This window comes from Pocillopora verrucosa, chromosome 12 (genome assembly GCF_036669915.1).
Source record: "Pocillopora verrucosa isolate sample1 chromosome 12, ASM3666991v2, whole genome shotgun sequence".
Classification (NCBI taxonomy): Eukaryota; Metazoa; Cnidaria; class Anthozoa; order Scleractinia; family Pocilloporidae; genus Pocillopora; species Pocillopora verrucosa.
In genome coordinates this window covers 4,447,572-4,466,882 of record NC_089323.1, presented here as the reverse complement: position 1 = coordinate 4,466,882, position 19,311 = coordinate 4,447,572, and the positions used below count along the sequence as shown (strand labels likewise).

The 19,311-nt window shown below is 36.5% G+C and overlaps 2 protein-coding genes across 2 annotated transcripts; both read left to right on the top strand.

Moving 5' to 3' along the window:
- The first annotated feature begins 11,174 nt into the window (after nucleotides 1-11,174).
- Nucleotides 11,175-12,356, top strand: LOC131793464 (5-hydroxytryptamine receptor 1D-like). The gene has a single exon (XM_059110879.2). It carries the CDS (start codon nucleotides 11,175-11,177, stop codon nucleotides 12,354-12,356), a length of 1,182 nt encoding a protein of 393 aa, XP_058966862.2.
- A 4,326-nt stretch (nucleotides 12,357-16,682) lies between these two features.
- LOC131793503 (melanocortin receptor 5-like) lies at nucleotides 16,683-17,624 on the top strand. The gene has a single exon (XM_059110919.2). It carries the CDS (start codon nucleotides 16,683-16,685, stop codon nucleotides 17,622-17,624), a length of 942 nt encoding a protein of 313 aa, XP_058966902.2.
- Nucleotides 17,625-19,311: the final 1,687 nt, after the last annotated feature.

Sequence of the window (19,311 nt, the reverse complement as noted above, 5' to 3'; positions counted from 1 at the left end):
CTGGTGGTACTCTTATGCATTATCCCATGCAATATGTCAAAGCGAGTGTACATTACATTACCCAGACAAAGATCGTTGAGAAAGTTTGAAAAAGAGCATTGGATTAAAGCTGAATATTTTATTTACGAAGTGATTTTCTGACAAGATTTTACAAGGTGCATTAAAAGCGAACCATTGCTCCTGTCAACGTAGACGTTTCGTGCATTAACAATTCAACTTAAGTTGACAGTCGCACGACAGTTATAATTAAAAAGGGAAAGAAACTTCACCGAAGGGTAGGCGAAAAAAACGAAATGCTGTCCAACATCTCAAGTCTTTTTGCGCAACTTAGCAGACGAGGACTGAAGCCAGAGTAAGTTTCAAAAACCTATCTGAAGAGAACGCTTATGCGGCCTTCCTGGCGTACGCCAATAGATTGTAGGTTTTAATAATTATAAATAGAGTAATAAAAACAAAGTTAGATTTTCAACCCAACTATCATATCGGCAGCCGTTTATGCCATTTGTTTGTTTAAAAAGGAATCTTAAGCCTTTTTTTCTGGCAAAGGCTGTTTTCTTGCGAAGGCTGTTGCTTAAAATATTAATACGATAATAAAAGATATGGTTGGAGACAGGTTACCTGCATTTTAGTATTGCGTTTTGCGGTTAAACATCCCTCATCTTTGGGATTATTTCTCGGCCGCGGACATTATAAGCGGTAGTTTAATTCAAAAGGAACAACGCTTTAGAACTTCAGAATTTTTTTTCTCCAAATCGGGTTCATTTTCAAAGTTATGTGGCTTTAGTAATCATTTTACCTAACTTTGTCTCTTAAGGTTACTCCCCATCTTGGTTTACTTGGATAAACTGAATTCAAATATTCAACCTGACGTTTCTATTGGAAAATTTTCTGAAATCTTCAAAAGAAACCGAGTTTTTTTCAAACAAAAGTTAGTTAATCAGAAAGGTGTGATGATCTCGGATCTGGCGGAAGTTTCGCGGCAACCGCTCATGTTGAGGCTCGATTTTTGTGTTATTTCCATATTTTGTTTACATCGCGCACTTTATACAATTCACACGAGGAATTTTTTGCTTTTGAAAAAATCTTTCCTATGGAAAAATCAAAGGCGGAAGAAAGTACCGTTCATTGATGTGTTGTCTTTACCAACGCCCCACTGAGCGATTGAGATGAAAAAACAAAACAGAATACACACACAAAAAAAAATCGTGTTTGCAATAGGCTCCTTGTCCCAGCTGCAGGAAATCTTGGTTCATCGTCATTGACGCCAGAAGGTCCTGCATGTTCTCCCATTCGTTTGCGGTTTCAGGAGGCGAGATAATCTCCTGGCGTGGCGCGAGTTGTTTGTGAACCTTTATGAGCTAAAATATCTTGTTTGATCTTGGGTGGAATACAACCACTTCAAATGAATTTATAGGGTATATAGATTTCTCCGATTTTCGTAAAATTGCGTCTAAACATTCCAGAAATAGTGACAAATGAAAGTGTGTTAGGAAATTTTGATATTTGAAATATTTTTCCCGTGGCGTCCATTTACGCATATTTTTAGCTACTCCAAATTTAGATGCCGGTATCTAGGCAACCAAGAAGTATATCGAAAAAGCCTGATATACTTTAATTTATTGATGCCTTGTAAATAAGACTGTCAGCCATTTTGCTCGTGCTGCGGCATCCAATAAATTCATCCGATAAATTCAACAGAAGAACCCTCGCTTGTTTCACGCCTTACTGCCTCCTGACACTTCCTTAAAAGAAGAGTTGCTTAAATTATATTTTCATCGTAGACTGCAGCCATTAAGGTTTATTCTGATATACAGTTTGCTAGGATGTTACTGAAACTAGTGCGCTTGCGAACTTTTCCCGAAGGACACCGCGAAGGTGGGAAGTAACCTTAAAAATTTGTGTTCAAGCTGTGAATATCAAGTCAGTTAACAACTTGCGTCGCGTTCCAATCGAATTTTTTTACATTCATCGAGGAAATATTGCGAATTACTGATGAAAAAATGCTGCAAGTTAGTAAGCTTAATCTTCACAAATATGTCTATCGATAAAACCATTGTAGTAGGCTTGTAGTGGCAATCTACCTCAGTGAGTTTCGTTTGCTAAATTCTCTTAATTTTCCTGTTATTGGGACCTTCTATTTTCCATTTCACACCATCAAATGTGCTCCCAGAAAAAAAAAATATTGGAACATTATTGCTAAAAAATCATCAAGGAAGGACAACTAGTTATTAATTTTAAAATTTTGCCAAAGCTGTGAACCTAGAATTAATGTTAAAAAGATCTTGTGATCCTTTACAAGGTTTAGTTTCCACACCATGTGACGGTAACAGCAGAAACATTTACGTACTACGTACCTAATTGTTTTTTTTTTATTTACATAAGAAAACAATTGAGACAGTTAACAAGAAAAGGATGCTTGAAGTTTTTGCACTTAACTAAGGTGCTGGAGGCCCGCGATGTCATCCGATACAGCTCAGCAGTAACAGCAGACAATGAAATAAGATAAGGAGTAAAGTAATGGAAAGAAGCTAAAGGAAGAGAAGAAGCACTTCTCTAGTTGTCAAATAATCAACTCGCTCCATTCAGTTTATAACAAACAAGAAGAGGACGAATGTGGTGTGAGATTGACGCAAAAAAGAGCTTCAACCGTTTAATTTGGGGAGTAACGATCGCTTACAAGCCTGAACCAAAAGAATACGGACTAGCTTACAAATGAGTAAAACAACTGCAAAATAATTTGTTTTTAAGTTGACCGTATCTAACTTATGATCGATCTTATGTCGATACACTGTTCCTTTTACCTTTAGCAATGCTATGGCATTCGTCAAAATGGTGCCGGTTTTCGAATCCTCAGCACACTCTGGAAATAAAGAAAAGAAATAAGCATTCCAGTCATTAATTACGCTTGGCCATTAAAAGGAAAACAACAATATTCTCTATAATTCCTTCAAGGTTTCATTTTCTGTCAAAAATTTTGCCTTAAAGTTGAGAAAATAAGAAGATGGAAAATGACTAGAGGGGAGTATCTTTTTTGTTTTTGTTTTTGTTTTTGTTTTTGTTTTTGTTTTTTTTGTTTTTGTTTTTGTTTTTGTTTTTTTTCCCCTTTAACTTGTCTTTTGACTGAAAAGCTTTACCAAGCACTTCTTCACAAACTACGCAAGATTAAGTAGATTTACTTTCAAGCTGAACGTTTACCAACGATTCTTCCTCTTTAATTTCTTTGCTTATTTCTGTCTACCCTCAGATGAAAAAAGTGAGGTATCTACGTTTGGTAAAAAAAGTTTCCTTGTGTAAAACATGACTAAAAGCTGAGGGGAACTATTCTCTTGCCAAGGCTCTGCTAGCGGAAAAGCTTAATATAAGGTATGCACTATGCGTGAAAAAAAAACAAAAACAAAAAAAAAAAAAAAAAAAGCAAAAAAACAGAAATATGCAATAAGAAATTACTTGCTGTTGACAGTTTAATGGATTGTTGGCATTAGGCTTAAACCACATTGTGTAGATTGTTTTCTATTTCAGTCAAGCGGATAAACCACTGTGAAATATCTCTCAAAGGAGATCGCCACCAAAGTAACAACTAAATTAATTCCGGGAATCCAAGCCAGCTTCCCTCCGGTCAGCAGTTTACAAAGGACTAAACCTGCTACTCCATTTCACTTCCTTAGATTGAGGCTGACGATAACCTTTGGTGTAATGAAGGTTGCGAACAGAATATTGGAGAAAACCAGGTTCACAGGCAGGTAATTGATGGTGATTCTTTAAAGCAAAAGAGCGTGTTCAAAAAGCTATACATACGAGAGTTTTAATTCTTAATGAAACGAAAGTACATGTACGGAACTGTGCGAGAGACGACCTCTCAACCTTTATTTCTAAAATTTAGGAGTAAATGAACTTGTTTCATGATTTCACATCCTGCACATACCTCGCTTGAAGATTCCTTTTGATAATGAAACAAACAAGTATATTGTCGGCGATGTCAATATCGACAAGTAGTAAGAGGACGGTAGTGATCACTACATGAGTTGATTCAAACTCCATGACCATCCTGTTATCGAAAAAAAAAAAAAAAGGCATACGACTCCTACACTTATTTTTTTAAGCTTAAGGAAAAGTCAACATAACAAGAGGAGCCCAAGAAATTGACTCTATTTGAGTTGAAATATCGAGAAGTTATAATCATTTTCGCATGAAATTGAGACTTAATTACAAAGTGTTGTTTTATGTAGACATATGAAAAGCATTTAGTGTAAACATGTGACAAACAAGGATTACAGTGCGATATTGCCCGGTTCACTTCTATGGGACAAAAAAAAAATTAAAAAAGGCGCGAAACAAAGGTATTGCATTAACTTTTAAGCCATAGAATTGCCTTATTATTGAAATTTCTGTGTTTAAAATAGTACGCTGTATTAAAACAATTATCAAAACCAGATCACACCTTTCCGCTCAAAATTTGAATTCTGTATGAATAAACTAAACCATCTGCATAGAATCAACAAAATAAAGTTATTCAACGCCTTTTTTTTTCCTTTTTTAATTTCAATGATAATAGCAAGGACATCAAAAACATTTACAAAAGAAGTGGATATGAATTATTTTTAATTTTCAGTGTCATACACCAATCGACTCTATTGAAAACACTTATGACTTAAACCGTGGGAAATAGTTTTCCAACGATAGAACACCTGCTTCTTGCAAACATGTCAGGGAAATTTTACTCGCGATACCCTCAGATTATTACAAAGATGAACTAACTAATGGAAGATTATTTTCCGCAAACTTAAGAAGAACAATAAAGCTTACAAAGTAATGATAAGGTCAAGACTGGTTGTTTTTTTTTAATAATTGGACTTCCGTTCACTAAAAAGCAGAAACCTGTACATTCTTCGAAAAAATGTTTTTGTTTTGTTTTGTTTTGTTTTGTTTTTTTTCTTTTCTGTTTGTTTGATTGTTTGTTTTTTGTTTCTTTAAAGCGCACTGATGAAGGACAGTCATAAATGTTATTCCAACTCAAACGAGAACACGATTAGTTTGATCGGCTTTAACTTAACGAAAATCAGAAACAGAGAACTGAAAAATTAAATTTTGATAATCATGTTAATATTAATATTCGCGGCCCTAGTAAAATATCCGAATATGCTCAGGTTACTGATGAGTGAACATATGTCTAAAGGGAGTAAGTTTCTAAAAAACTTTCGTGTTGCGTCAATGAGAGAGTATAATGGGGTAATTTAGTATTACTAACTGAGTTGATTGACTACTGTAAAGAGTTTAAAAGCGTTCTTCCTCAGCACGTCACTTACCACGAGTTTGCATTTAGACAGATTTCCTTTGTTGCTGAGAGGATACATCACTTCATAGTAACGTTCGATCGAAATATTTACCGAAGTAAACACGGAAGATACCGCTCCTATTCACGCGGAGGGTTCCCACCAGTTAACAACTTGCATAAAACTTTACCAGTAACTCCGCCAGGATGGGTGAACGTCTGACTCAAGATGTACTGCGGGGCGATAAACGTAGGAAACGTGATATCTGCCATAGCCAAGTCCACAAAAAGATAGTTGATGGAAACTCTGAGGAGGTGAAGAAATAAATCAAAAGCAATTGACTCTTTTGTCTTCTGTAAGTTGACCATAGGTCTAATGATGTTAGAAAGAGCTGGAACATCATAAACAAACGTTTCATTTAGAAGTAAATAAAACATTGATTTTGGTTCACGGTTTATGCCCACCTCATACCTCGATGTTTTAGTATGACACTACAGACCATTGAGTTTCCAATGATTCCCACGAAAATCAGAACAGAGAGCACTGCATTCGTGAAAACACCAGCTGAATCTGCTACTGTGGTTCTTGAACTAAAAGCCAGCTCAGCCTAAAAGTTAGACATTAATAGGTATTTTGAAATAAATATCAAGTAGCTGTTTCTATATCGTTCCAATTTTTTCGAAAAACGTGAATCGATGAGACCATGTGGAGTACAAAAATTCCCCCTGCTGGTTTGTCTTTTTACCCAGCCTCTTTATGCTACTTTTTGGATGGTTCACGAACACTGGAGCCTTTGTCGGTACGCAAGGGCCGCAGTCTACATATCAGACTATGCATTATGTTCAGTATCTTTGTCGACTTTGACGGCTATAAGCGTGGACCGACTTCTCGCGATGATGTTGGGATGAGGTACAAAGAGATTGTAACGTTGAGGCGCACGTATATCATTTTAGCTATCGTTTGGGTTGTATGTTTAGTCACTAGTTTATTCTTTCATCTAAATTACCGTATAGCCTTTTGGTGCAGCTTTATAGCTACACCATCTTTCCTGATGATCTCAATCGCCTCTTACACAAAGATTTTCCGCGCTCTCGGTCATCATCAGGCTCAAATACAAGATCATGTTCAACAACAACCGAGCCAACCAAATGCACTGAACATGGCGCGATACAGAAAGGCAGTGTACAATGCACTGTGGGTGCAGTTAGCTTTAGTTGTCTGTTATGTACCACTTTTTATGATAAAAATTGTGATCTTTCTTAGTACAAAACGATTTTTGAATTTGTTCATATTCCTGGGAATGGAAAATGTCTTAGTGTTTTTTAACTCTACTTTAAACCCGTTTCTTTACTGCTGGAAGATAAGTGAGGGGAAACGAGCAGTAAAGCTGACAATCAGGCAAGCAATCTGCTATGCAAAGGGTTGACCTTTTAATGTTGGCATGTGCTGTTTCCTCTCTAACTTGTTGGGAAGTTTTGATATCTTTAAGATAATCCGATTATCGAAAGCTCATCATAATCAGGGGCATGGCGAATGTTTTAGTTTTCTTTAATTCGACTTTAAATTGAACGCGTTTCTTTGCTGTCAATTTTAAAAGCATTCTTATTACCAAACTCGAATATTTAAGGAGAATACGTAACTCTATCACAGACCGTGTACACAAAGCTGGTCTTATGAGAAAATATTCTCTCATTTCATGACAACAGAGTACAAAAGCTGCTGACACGCGCTCTTGAGTACCTTCGACTGCTCTTAATTATAAAAGGTTTGTATGACATATCAACACAGAAAGGATCATTTCTGCGCTTGAATTTCATCTGATGATCAAAAATGATTTATGTCTTTCAAATTTTGAAAAAAAGGGAATAAGTATAATGGAAGGAATAAGACTTTGGACTAAAAACTAGTACAGTGTAATCTCTTTTATGTGGTGTCCTTTAACGCTTTCATTTCGTCCTCAGGGCTGTTGTGAATATCCGCACGGAACGAGTAGAGGTTGTATGCAAATTTTTGATGAGTAAATAATATGAAAAAGTTAACGTTGCCATAAATGTCATAAATGAAGGTATATCTCGTAGATAAAATAACAATCAAATAAATTTGATCAGTGATGTTTAAAAGTTTAAAATTATTTATCAATCGAAATGATTTCCGACCGCGATTTCTGGATATCTAAAATGCTCCAGAAGATTCTAAAAGGGTTCGCTTATTTACTTAGTCTTGCTGAGTCTTAAGCTAAGTCAGACAAGCCAAGCTGAAACTGATCTTTAAATAAAATTTAACGAAACGATGTAGAATGTTCCAGGCTGTTAAGCATATCTCTAAATACAGAGCTCATATTTAGCTGCTTTTGTTATTACTAGTCTTTTCCAGGCGTTCATTTAGTAAAAAACAAAAAAAAACAAAAACGGAGCGAAATGGTACACGGCACAATATCAGCAGTGGAGTAATAAAACAGGGGACTTTTGGTTCGGGTAGGGTCGGGTGAACTCCGTTCTTTACCTGAGTCGACTCAAGCCTCACTCTTTTTTCGGTCCGCCCTGACTATCGCGCCGTTTATTGTGCACTTCGTTTTACTGGCTGAACGCCTCACGCAGGCTTTTTTATCACTCGATAAGCTGTCAAAAAAAATAAATAAATAAATAAAGGGCTGTGATGCAGAATGCAAGAGACTACCCACATATATCTTCTTCGAGTCAGTAGTGGAGCCACTTATTACGAAAAAGGAATCGAGAGACAAAATGAATGCAATCACCTGTCGTATACAAAACAACTTTAACTTTTCCCATGGTAATATTTTGCAATCAAATAATGACTCGAAAAAATAAACTAACTAACCTTACTTAAAGGTTTATTAAGCAAACAGTATCAAACAACATAAAAATATTAATATAACTTTGTGCTTGCGCCTATGAAATGATTGAATATTTTTCGAAGTCGCAAAACCTTATTGTAGAAAAAAAAATAAAAAAAAAGGCTAGTACATTAAAAAAAAAAAAAAAAAAAAAAAAAAAAGACTAAATCAAAAATAAATCAAAAGCTTTGCTAAGAGAACATGGTGTTGGTGACCATAGCTTCATCCAAAGGAAGTCTTCAAATTATTTCCTGACCGATTGACATCTGTGCTGCAACCTTTTTATTTTTCAGTCTGCCTTTCGTATGTGAGAGATCACAGCATTGCCATAAGCACTTCGTCATCTGTCAATAGCTTTTGGTGAGGGTAAAATGATGTTTTCATTATTTCTTTTGAAACAATGGTAACAGAGAGTATAAATTTGTCCCTGTTATAGGATGTCATATCCAAAATGTCGTTTACCAATTTGATAAACAAGTAAGTAAGACAATCAACATTGTTCAGTAGCAAAATTCCGCCTGAAAATCAGAGATAATTTGCACACAAAATGTCTGAAGTCGGGTGAATATTTGAAATATTCATGATCTTTTGAGTAACATTTCCACCCTTTGTTCTATGTTGAGACCTTTCAGTGTAAAACGGCAGGATAAATTGTCGCATAATCTCTTTTTGGCAAACAACTGAAAAAGAGGAATCGAGAGACAAATTGAATGCAATCACCTGTCATATAAATAACAACTTTAATTTTGACCACTGTAATGTTTTGCAATCAAATAATAACTCAGCAAAAATATTTACTTACCGAACTTCATCTCGGTCCATAAAAACGCAGAAAAAGAACGAGGTTAATATCCAGCCATCTTGACCGAATAAGCTTGGTCAAGAGAGAACATATACTCCACAGTCGATCTCAAGTTTTTATTTCATTTTTTGTCTTCATCTCTTCTCTCAGTCGTGAGGGGAGAAAATGAATAGATGAATAAATAAATGAAAAAAGGAAGCTCAACAGTTTGCACCTATAATTATACGGTACATGAACTGATAACCGAGGTGTAGTGAAGCCTTAGAGGGCTAGAAGTGCAATATCCCTGATTCAAAAACTTTTTACCCAAGCCTGCAAATTGTCCGACCCACAAGTCGGAGGACTCCTTTGTCCAAGTTTGAAATTTCATTTATGACTTACGTTATCACATTTTGCCAAAATCTATTGTACTTAAGAGTCTGAGCCAGTGATATATGGAGAGGTATTGGTCAGCTTACTCATTGTTTTGCCAGCTATCTTTTGACGCCAATTGTTCATCAGTATAACGGTTTGCAGCCAATGCTTTTCGACTTAAGTTTAACAAATAAAAATACGCTGATTGATATCAGCGAGCCTGCAATGTGACATGAATACTGGTCGGAGGATGTTTTTGTGCAACAGCTGTCACTTCAACATCTCAATATGGATCTCCGCTATAACAACAATGCACTGGCGGAGTTAAACGATTGCACTAGAGGACTAAATGTTGTTACATTTACGACTTTATTACATTTAGGACCAAAGTCTATTACATCTAGGACTTTATTACATTTAGATCCAAATGTTATTCCATTTAGGACTTTATTACTTTTAGGAAATTTATTACATTTAGTCCTTCAACAAGCCACGCAGACCATTGAAGCGAACTTTTCACATTTGAAGAGTACCTTCCATCGTTACGAACAAGAAATAAAAGTTCGGAGCACGAGACACAACTCTTCTCTAATATGTCTACGAACTTGACCAAAAGAAACGTTTCAAAAACGCTGCGCCTCATGAATCCACATGATGACGAATATCGTTGTCGATAAGAGTACATGACACGCTCAACCACTGTCGATTGGATGATTATTTAGTCTTGATTATATTATGGTGGAGATCTCAGACGTTTGGTTTTCTAAGGTTTATTCCTAATTAATTAAAAATATGGCAGCCAAAAAAAAAAAAAATTCGTATTTTTTGATTTGTTTCGACAATTTCTTTATTGACGGCCTTGATCTCCATTACCGTACCTGAATTTTCATCACAAGGTATTCAAATTTTATTGATATCCTTCCGCTCGAGAAAACTACTTATTAAATAATGTTATCTCCACTTCTAAATACGGATAATTGTGCTGGAAAACAGTGAATTGGAATTCTCAAAAGGGAATCAAATTTTAGGAAATTATTTCTCAACCAAATTCGAATTTCAGCACCATAATCCTTAACTGTAGACTGTCTTTTTTGATGTCACCGGCCATATTATAACTTTGATGCGTGTGTAGTCAATTACTAATTTAAATGGAATATAATCGGTGTGCAATTCTATTGTTTAAATAATCAGCTGCCGACAGAGTTTTTGACTATTCAACAGATATTCATGTCATGTCCAAAACTTACTTCTCCCTGAATCTGAGCGACTCCACTTTACAACTAGATGTTCAGATGAGAAAAAAGGACAGAAAAAATTGACACCAGATGGTGCTTAGCAAACAGATTCAAGCGTCCTTTTTTTTTTTTTTTTTTTTTTTTTAATTTTAATTCAGAAATGGATAGAGAGATTATGGTAACATCAAATTTCGTTAAGGAAAGTAAGCGGCTGCCTATTCAGAGGCTGCTGCGACACTGATGTTTGTATTATGCTTCATATTAATTTTCTTTTCAGTTTCGGACTGTTCACCTCCTAAAAATTAATGCAAAAACAAGTATTAGTAATTTAAAAAGTCCAAAATTGAGCGCAGTATCGGCAAATTATTGATAAAGAAAATGGTTTCAACCTACGCACGTTTGTTCTGACGAATTATATTCCATGACCAATCACGGGGCGCACAGCTTTTAGTCAGTCTTGTGATGAACATGGGTTTCTCTTGGGAATTAGAAACTGCCTTTTCAATGAAACACAAAAGGTAACTTATGCAACTAAAGGGGTAACAGCAGTTATTTCTCATAGCAGGCCTTCCATTTTCTACGCAATAGATTATTTTCACGGATATCAGTCTACAAGTCTGAATGTAAAACACACGGTGATAAAACTGGAGTTTAACAAAATGAATGTAAGTAACTTTGGGGATGCATTTAAAAACTCCTCCAAATCATTGTTATTTGGCCCAGGCACAACGCAATTTAGATGGGACTTAAAGCGAACACTTTCGCTTCAACTCACCATTGGTGCAACAGCCGTTGCTTGTCCATGGATCATATTTCTAAACATTTTGGTGATCTTAGCAATCAAGAAAGTAAGAGAGCTACAGAAAAACTCCAATATTCTGATTACTAATTTGGCCGTGACTGATCTTTTAGTTGGAGCAGTTTCTATGCCTCTTTCAATCACTGTGGATGCCCTGATTCTTCAAGGAACTGTATCACATAGCACTATTTATCTGTTGAGTGAAATTGGTGTCTCTGTACTGATCACTTTATATACTATCTCCTATCGTCATTTATTGCTGATAGCTTGGGAGAGGTATGTGGCGATAGTTAAATGGACAGAGTACAAAGCGTTAGTCACAAAAGGACGGATGAAGAAGTATACTCTAATCGTCTGGATGGAGAGTGTTACATACATGGCCTTACATCAAGCATTAGTTTTGGGTAAAATTCCTCCCGAGGTTCTACTTGTGGTGGATCTTGCGATTAACCTCAGCTATCTCACTGAAACGTTACCGTTGTTATATTTTTATGGCATGATTTATATCGTTCTACGGAGACAAAACAGATGTCAAATCAGCCAATTGAGTGCTCTGATTAAAGCAAAAAGGGAAAGGAAACTTGCGTTCACTGCATTTCTGCTGTTAATAGCCGCTTTCATCTGTAGTGTTCCGATACTAGTACTCATGACCTCGGCATCATACTCACCAGTTTTTCGCACGTATTCGGCCTTACGATGGGTATATATTGTGGTTCAAATAAACTCTCTCGCGAATCCCTTCCTCTATTTCTACAGAAACAAACGTTACAGGAAAGCTCTGCTACAAATAATAGGATTCGAGAAGACACAGGAAATCGAGCGAATAGATCCCAAAGGGCATTGTGCAAGGCGGAACCGTTGCACCGTGGAGCCTATGGACACCGAAGGAGCTCTAGGCTTCAAACGATCACACTCACTTCCAGAGCAGACTCTTGGACAGAGGAACACGAGAGTGTCGAAAGCTACAACAATGGAAAGAAGAATGTCGGCTCCATGTTTGACAAAAACAGACAGCTTGCAAAGCGGAACACAACCCTTCTAGCTAGATGGTATGATGCAGATAGAAAATAAACCATGATAGACCATCAGAATTTTTTCCATCCTGATAACCAAGCCAAGGGCTCACATCATCATGAAAGGTTGAGGTCAAAGTCATTTAATGAAATATATTTCGAAAGCTATTGAAAATCTCACGAAAGTTGAGTGTCAAAGAGAAACCTTAGTGCCATCAGCCATAACGTCTTTGACTGATTGACCATTTTACGGCTGCAGTTAATATTCAGTTTCCTTATCTGTACTTTAAGAAATTCATGGAGAACAGTATGGAGAATATGCAAACTGAGTTAAAATATAAGAGCGCTGAATGAATTCCTGTCAATACCAATATCCATCTGCAAAAATCCAGTAAATTTTAGGCTTATTTTGATGGCAAAATTTTATCAAGCAATTTGGATCCACCTGTGCAAAAAGACGGGTTGCTTATACATATTTTGAGATTCCGGGATTCTGTCGAATTATTCGGTGCTTAAATTTTGCAACTGCTTACTGGACATATGTCTGTGAGGAAAAATCAAAGTCAAAATCAACTAAGAGGAAAGAGTCCATATTGACCTGGAGTTCATCGACACTCTTCTTCACGCCGAGGCTCGTAGCGAGAGAGTTTGACCCACTGCTCACCATTTTAAAAGCTAGAATGCACGCAAATGAAATCAAACTTTAAAAAAAGCTAATTGGTATATTCTTTTTTCTAATAGGAAGGGGAGGGCGACAGTAATACTGTCTTCTTAAGGGCTGTTCCAATAGCTTAAGTCCAATTTTTTGGCCTTTATGAAGGCATTGGAATCTTTAATTTCATCGATGTTTTTTAGTTCTTGTACAGTATCAAAGGCAAGTTCTACCTGGCCTGAGCCCGCCCAGGCTGAGAACTACTCGAGAAGCGCTGCAAAAGGATATATTATTTTTTTACTTTTATATGGAGACCATATCACTATTCATATCAATTACCATTTATAAAAGTCATCTGAATAATAAAAGCAATTACTTTTGGGTGTACTGCAACTTAAGCGCTGATAAGTCAAGTGTTTTTTTAAACGTTCCGCGATTCATCTCGGCTCGGTAAAACTAAAACTAAAAACAAAAACGGAAAAACAAAAAAAAAACAAAACAAAACAAGAAACAAAAAACAAAACAAAACAAAAATAAGGTGATAACTCGTGTAAAGATCGCAAAAAAAATTGGCTAAACAAGCACTTTCTACGAAATTTCACTGGACCTAGTTTCCAGCCGCGTTTGTGGTCGTCTTTGGTATAAACGTAAAAAGGAATTTTTCCGAAAAGACGGATCGATCGTGATCATGGTCACACGTGACGGGGCTTAATGTAAGCAGTTACTAGGTAGTAGGTTTTCAATTGTCTTGTGGGAACTTTCTACCACTCGATTTTTTTTTTTGGAAACCAGCGGCAGCTCAAAAAAGCACCTTTTTATTTTCGGAATTAGCAAAAGGGCGCTCAAGAATCTTTGCGATTCCTATTGGCTGTTCAAGCGACGTTGCATGAAAGCGAGGAAAACAGTGTGGAGTCGCCCTCTATAGCCGTTGACTACATTCAAACAGCGAATAATTCTCCCAATATATTCTGTTCCACATTTTCCCGAAAAGAAGAGACGTCGTAACTTAAATTCTAATCGCAGCCAGATTAAAGATCGAAGGCGTATCAGTTAAATGGTAATTTTCCAAATACCAAGAATAAAGAACTACACTCAAAAGTGTTTGAAATACTCCATGTAGATTTACTTGTAGATAAAGATTAAGGTTCTTGTCGCAAACGTGGAACAAAGAAAAATTTTGAGTCCCTGTATGAAATTAAGCTTTAGGCTAAGAATTCCTTGCCCCCATTCTCTAACACTGAACAACAGAGACTCTGAGGTTAACGAAGCCATAACTGGCTTTATGTGTGACACGTGCCCTGCTGGAATCTGGAATGTCGTTCCACATCCTTCCTATTCTAAAGGGTAAATGGCATTATTGTTTACTAGCTTGGAATTAAACATGATAAATTAGTTTTTCAATTTCAATTTTTTTAAATGGATTCTCTGGGTGTTTCTCTAACCTAATGTCTCATTTCCTCTATTCCGATTCAGTAACAGCTGATACAAAAATAAAATGTTTTATCCACAATTCGTTTGGAATGACTCCGCTGACGACATTTCGAGATGTCCTCTATAGGAAAGGTTGCGTGTTTTAAATATCCTGCTGGCTTCTGTTACATAAATAATCTTTCCAGAGACTGTGATATATTCTTGAACATTGCTTTACCAAAATAACAACAAAAAAAGCAGAGAGGAAAACATTAATTCGAACTTTCCTTGTGGAATAGAGTATTTTTTCTTTTTATCTATGAGGCCATTTTTAAGGCTTCGATTTCTTTTTGCAGAGTTCTTTGTACAAATTTAACAGTGACACTGGCCCCTGAGTGCCCACTTTTTCCTGTTTTGAATGGAAGATATAAAAAGACTAATTTTGCAGAATCATCATCTCCTATTTAGAGCCTACAACGATGTGTGCTTTGAATCTATGGGGTCTGATACTAGGGATAAATGTAATGGGAAACGTAGGCATAGATAGATACAGGCTATGATTTGATGTCATGTTTCCAGGGAAATAAAGAACAACCAACGAAGAAAGTTGCCTTTAGATATTTTCATTAGGAATATTCACATTAAGGAACTTGTAAGTCAAGACACTTCTTTACACGTAAAAAAAAATAAAGAAAGAAAGAAATAAAGAAATTATGCTCAAAATCGAGATAAACATCTCTAAAGAAGTATCGAAATCAGGGGACAGAAATTTTTGCCGATAATACAAAACCCCTCAATGTAGAATCCAAACTTTGTGCGGGAGACAAGGCAACCACACTGCCTTATTTAAACGGTTAGGCTTTCAGTAAAAGGCTACAGCCTACCGAACTATATTTACTTATAGTATAACACTGAGGAAGTGCTTGAGCTTCGAAAAATTTCAACATCAATTCGGAGTCCTATCACACATACGCCTTAAATACGAAACTGACATTCCACGTTAATCTAACAGAGAAGATATCACCCAAAAAACAACCGAAGCAGACATATGCAACAACCATGACCAAGATGCATCCTTTTATCTTCTAATCCTGCAAAAACCTAGTTCGAAAACGCAAAATATATTCGTTTTAAGGCTAGGGTTTCTTGGCTTACAGTCAATAAAACTAATTCGTTTGAAGATATTTGAATCAAACTCCTGCAGTAGGTTGTTACTTAAAACCCTAGTGAGATGAAGTAAAACTATGATCTATAGGAGGTGAAGCCTTTTTTTATTGTTCCTTTTCTCTGACATTGTAGACAGAATCACACTTCAAGCATTTGAAACAAATTTGATTTTTTTCTAAGCCACACCTTATAAACTGTAAACCCTGAAAGAGTTTTGGTGTTTTATCAACCCAATGTGTCTATCATTTTATCAAATGAAAAACGGTTTAAACCAAAGATTTTAACATGAATATGAAGTCGGACGAGAAACCCATCGTGCCATTTTCAATTGTTTTCCCCAGTAAAAAGGCTCTCAATGGAGATTGCCCCAGGAATGCCACTTGTCAGATGTCAAACACGTTAAAGCTCTTGTCAAAGAGCTTATAAAAGCCATAGCAACGTAGACAAAAACTCATTACTGGCTGAAAATTATGTTATGATCAAAATGACACCAACGTAAAGGGACTGAAATGAACAACAGATCTGAGAGCGATATTGCGTGAATTTTATATTTAAGATATCTTTGCGATGAAAGTACAATTTTATCCACCTACGGCTTTTTCTTACCCTATCTAATGTAAAAAGAAAATCAAAGAAATTGATCATTTCATTTCTATAGACAACAATCAAACGTATGCAATATCAATCAAACATATATGGAAATGCATGCATATTATGTATAACATCCACACGTTCTTGTTTTAACCTCACACAAGCTAATTTTGAGAACATAAAATGTTTTCGTTTAAAGGCTAGGGCATGTTGACTTGGAGAGTTTCCGGCAGAGTATTTTTTTGAAAAATATTTAAATCCAGCTTCCGCTTTTTCTCTGTTATATTGTGAAATTAACCTATCACAAATACAGCTTTATTTTCCTCTTATCACTAATTCAAATTCGCGCAGAAAAACTGGCCGCACAGCTTTCGGGCATTTTACATAGTCAGACGCTAGTGATGAATTTTAATTATTTGCAGTTGTTATTCAGAAACTAAGGTTAAACTGATCTTGACTGGGAGGGTGCTGTAAAGACGAATTATTCCTCGTTGTAACTAAGGATAAACTGCAAAAGAGTGGAAACGACTGCAGGATGATGGCGACAACAAATATAACGGGAAGTGGAACACAGACGACAGCATTTGAAAGATTGGTATGCAGTCCGGTTTGGGTAGGTGAGTTTAAACAACAGTCCATTTCATTCTCGGCAGTCAACATTCTCCTCTCCATCACAGCAACTCTTGGAAATTCTCTTATCCTTGTTGCCCTTCACAAGGAATCTTCTCTCCATCCGCCATCCAAACTCTTGTATCGCTGTCTGGCAACAACTGATCTTTTGGTTGGTGTCGTTACCCATCCTCTCTATGCTACTTATTGGATGTCCTTGGTTCACGAACATTGGAGTCTTTGTCGATACGCGAGGGAGGCAAGCTACATAACAGGCTTTACTTTGTGTGGAGTTTCTCTGTTTACAATGGCGGCCATAAGCGTTGACCGACTTCTTGCCATGTTGTTGGGACTGAGATACAAAGAGATTGTAACTTTAAGGCGTACGTACATCATTCTAGCTATCTTTTGGGTTGTATGTCTAGTCGCTGGTTTATCCTCTCATCTGAATTATCGTATAACCTTTTGGAACACCCTTATAAGTATATCATCTTGCTTGGTAATCTCAGCCGCCTCGTACGCAAAGATTTTCCGCGCTCTCAGTCATCATCGAGCTCAAATACAAGATCATGCTCAACAACAGCCGAGCCGACCAAATGCACTGAACATGGCGCGATACAGAAAGGCAGTCTACAATGCGCTGTGGGTGCAGTTAGCTTTAATTGTCTGTTATGTGCCACAATTTACAGTGAGAATTGTAATCTTTCTTAGTGCAAAGAGATTTTCGAATTTCTTCTTAATCTACGGAATGGCAATTGTCTTAATGTTCTTTAACTCTACTTTAAACCCGTTCCTTTTCTGCTGGAAGATAAGTGAAGTGAGACGAGCAGTAAAGCAGACAATCAGACAAGCAATCTGCTATGCATAGGGTTAGACCTATTTTAACGTTGGCATGTACTGTTTTTTCCATAGGTAATTTGGAAATTGTCATATCTTTGAGTTTGAAACCGATTATCGAATTTCATCATAATCAGGGGCATAGCGAATGTTTTAGTTTCTTTAATGTGACTTTAAACCCGTTTCTTTACTGTTAATTTTAAAAGCACTTTTCTTGCCGAATTTGAATATTCATGAATATTACGTGACTCTATCATAGGCCGTGTAAACACAGGTGGTCTTATGAGAAAACACTCTCTCAATTCATGACAATCGAGTGCAAAAGTTGCTATTACGCGCTCTTGAGTACCTACCGCTGCTTTATTAAAAATGGTTTGTATGACAGCTCACCACTGCAAGGATCATTTTCGTGCTTAAAATTCATGTGATGGTCAAAAATGATCTGTGTCATTAAAATTCTGGAAAAATGATTAAGTGTAATGGAAGGACAAAGACTTTGGTTACTAAACTACTACGCTCTAACCTCTTTTATGTGGTTTCTTTTAACATTTCCCTTTCTTCCTTAGGACCGTTACGAATATCACTGAATGAAAAGGGGCTGTATGCAAATGTTTGATGAGTAAATTATATGAAAAAGCTAACGTTGCCATAAACGTTATAAATGAAGGTATATCTCGTAGATAAAATGAGAATCAAATAGATTTGGTCAGAGATGTTTAAAACTTCAAAATTATTTATCAATCGACGGATTTCCGAACGCGATTTCTTGATATCGTAGATCAATGTTTTTTAATACTCCAGAAAATTTAAAAATGTTCGTTTATTTACTTTGTCTTGCTGAGTCATGAGCTAAGCCAGACAAGCCAGACCGAAACTGATCTTTAGATAGAATATGATGAAATGATGTAAAATGTCCCAAGCTGTTAAGCATATCTGTATTAGCAGGGCTCATATGTAGTTGCTGTTGTTATCACTAGCCTTTTCCAGGTGTTCATTTAGTAAAACGGAGCAAAATCGTACAGGGCACGATAGTAGCAGTGGAGTGATAAAACGGGGGAGTTTTGGGTCGGGTCGGGTCGGGTCGGGTGAACGACTCGACCCAAGCCTCACTCTTTTTCGATCCACCCTCACTATCACGCCGTTTATTGTGCACCTCGTTTTACTAGCTACACGCCTCGAACAGGCTGTGTTATCATTCGATAAGCTGTCAGAAAAAAAAAGCTGTGATGCAGAATAAAAGACACTATCACATATATTTTCTTCGAGTCAGTAGTGAAGCCATTTATTACGAAAGAGGAACCGAGAGGAAAAATGAATGCAACCACCTGTCGTATGCTTAACAACTTTAACTGTTACTACGGTAATCTTTTGCAATCAAATAATGACTAAACACAAAAAAATTGAAATAGTTTATCTTACTAGGTGGTTTATTAATCAAGCAATTCAAGAAGGTTTCCGTAGCTTTATGCTTTGCGCCTATGAAATAATTGAATATTATTATTCGGTTGCAAAACCGTATTGCAGAAAAAAAGCTATTACATGTATAGTTTTTCAAAAAAACAAAAAACAAAACCTTAGCTGAAACAATATGGTATTGGTGACCATAGATTCATCCAAAGGAAGTCTTCCAATTGCTTCCTGGCCAAGTAACATCTGCGCTGCAATCTTTTTGTTTTTCAGTTTGCCGTACGAATGTTATCATAATTCTGACAAGTTTC

Excerpts from the sequence above, each read along its gene's own strand:
- LOC131793503 (XM_059110919.2), top strand. The coding sequence starts at position 16,683 with ATGATGGCGACAACAAATATAACGGGAAGTGGAACACAGACGACAGCA.
- LOC131793464 (XM_059110879.2), top strand. The coding sequence starts at position 11,175 with ATGAATGTAAGTAACTTTGGGGATGCATTTAAAAACTCCTCCAAATCA.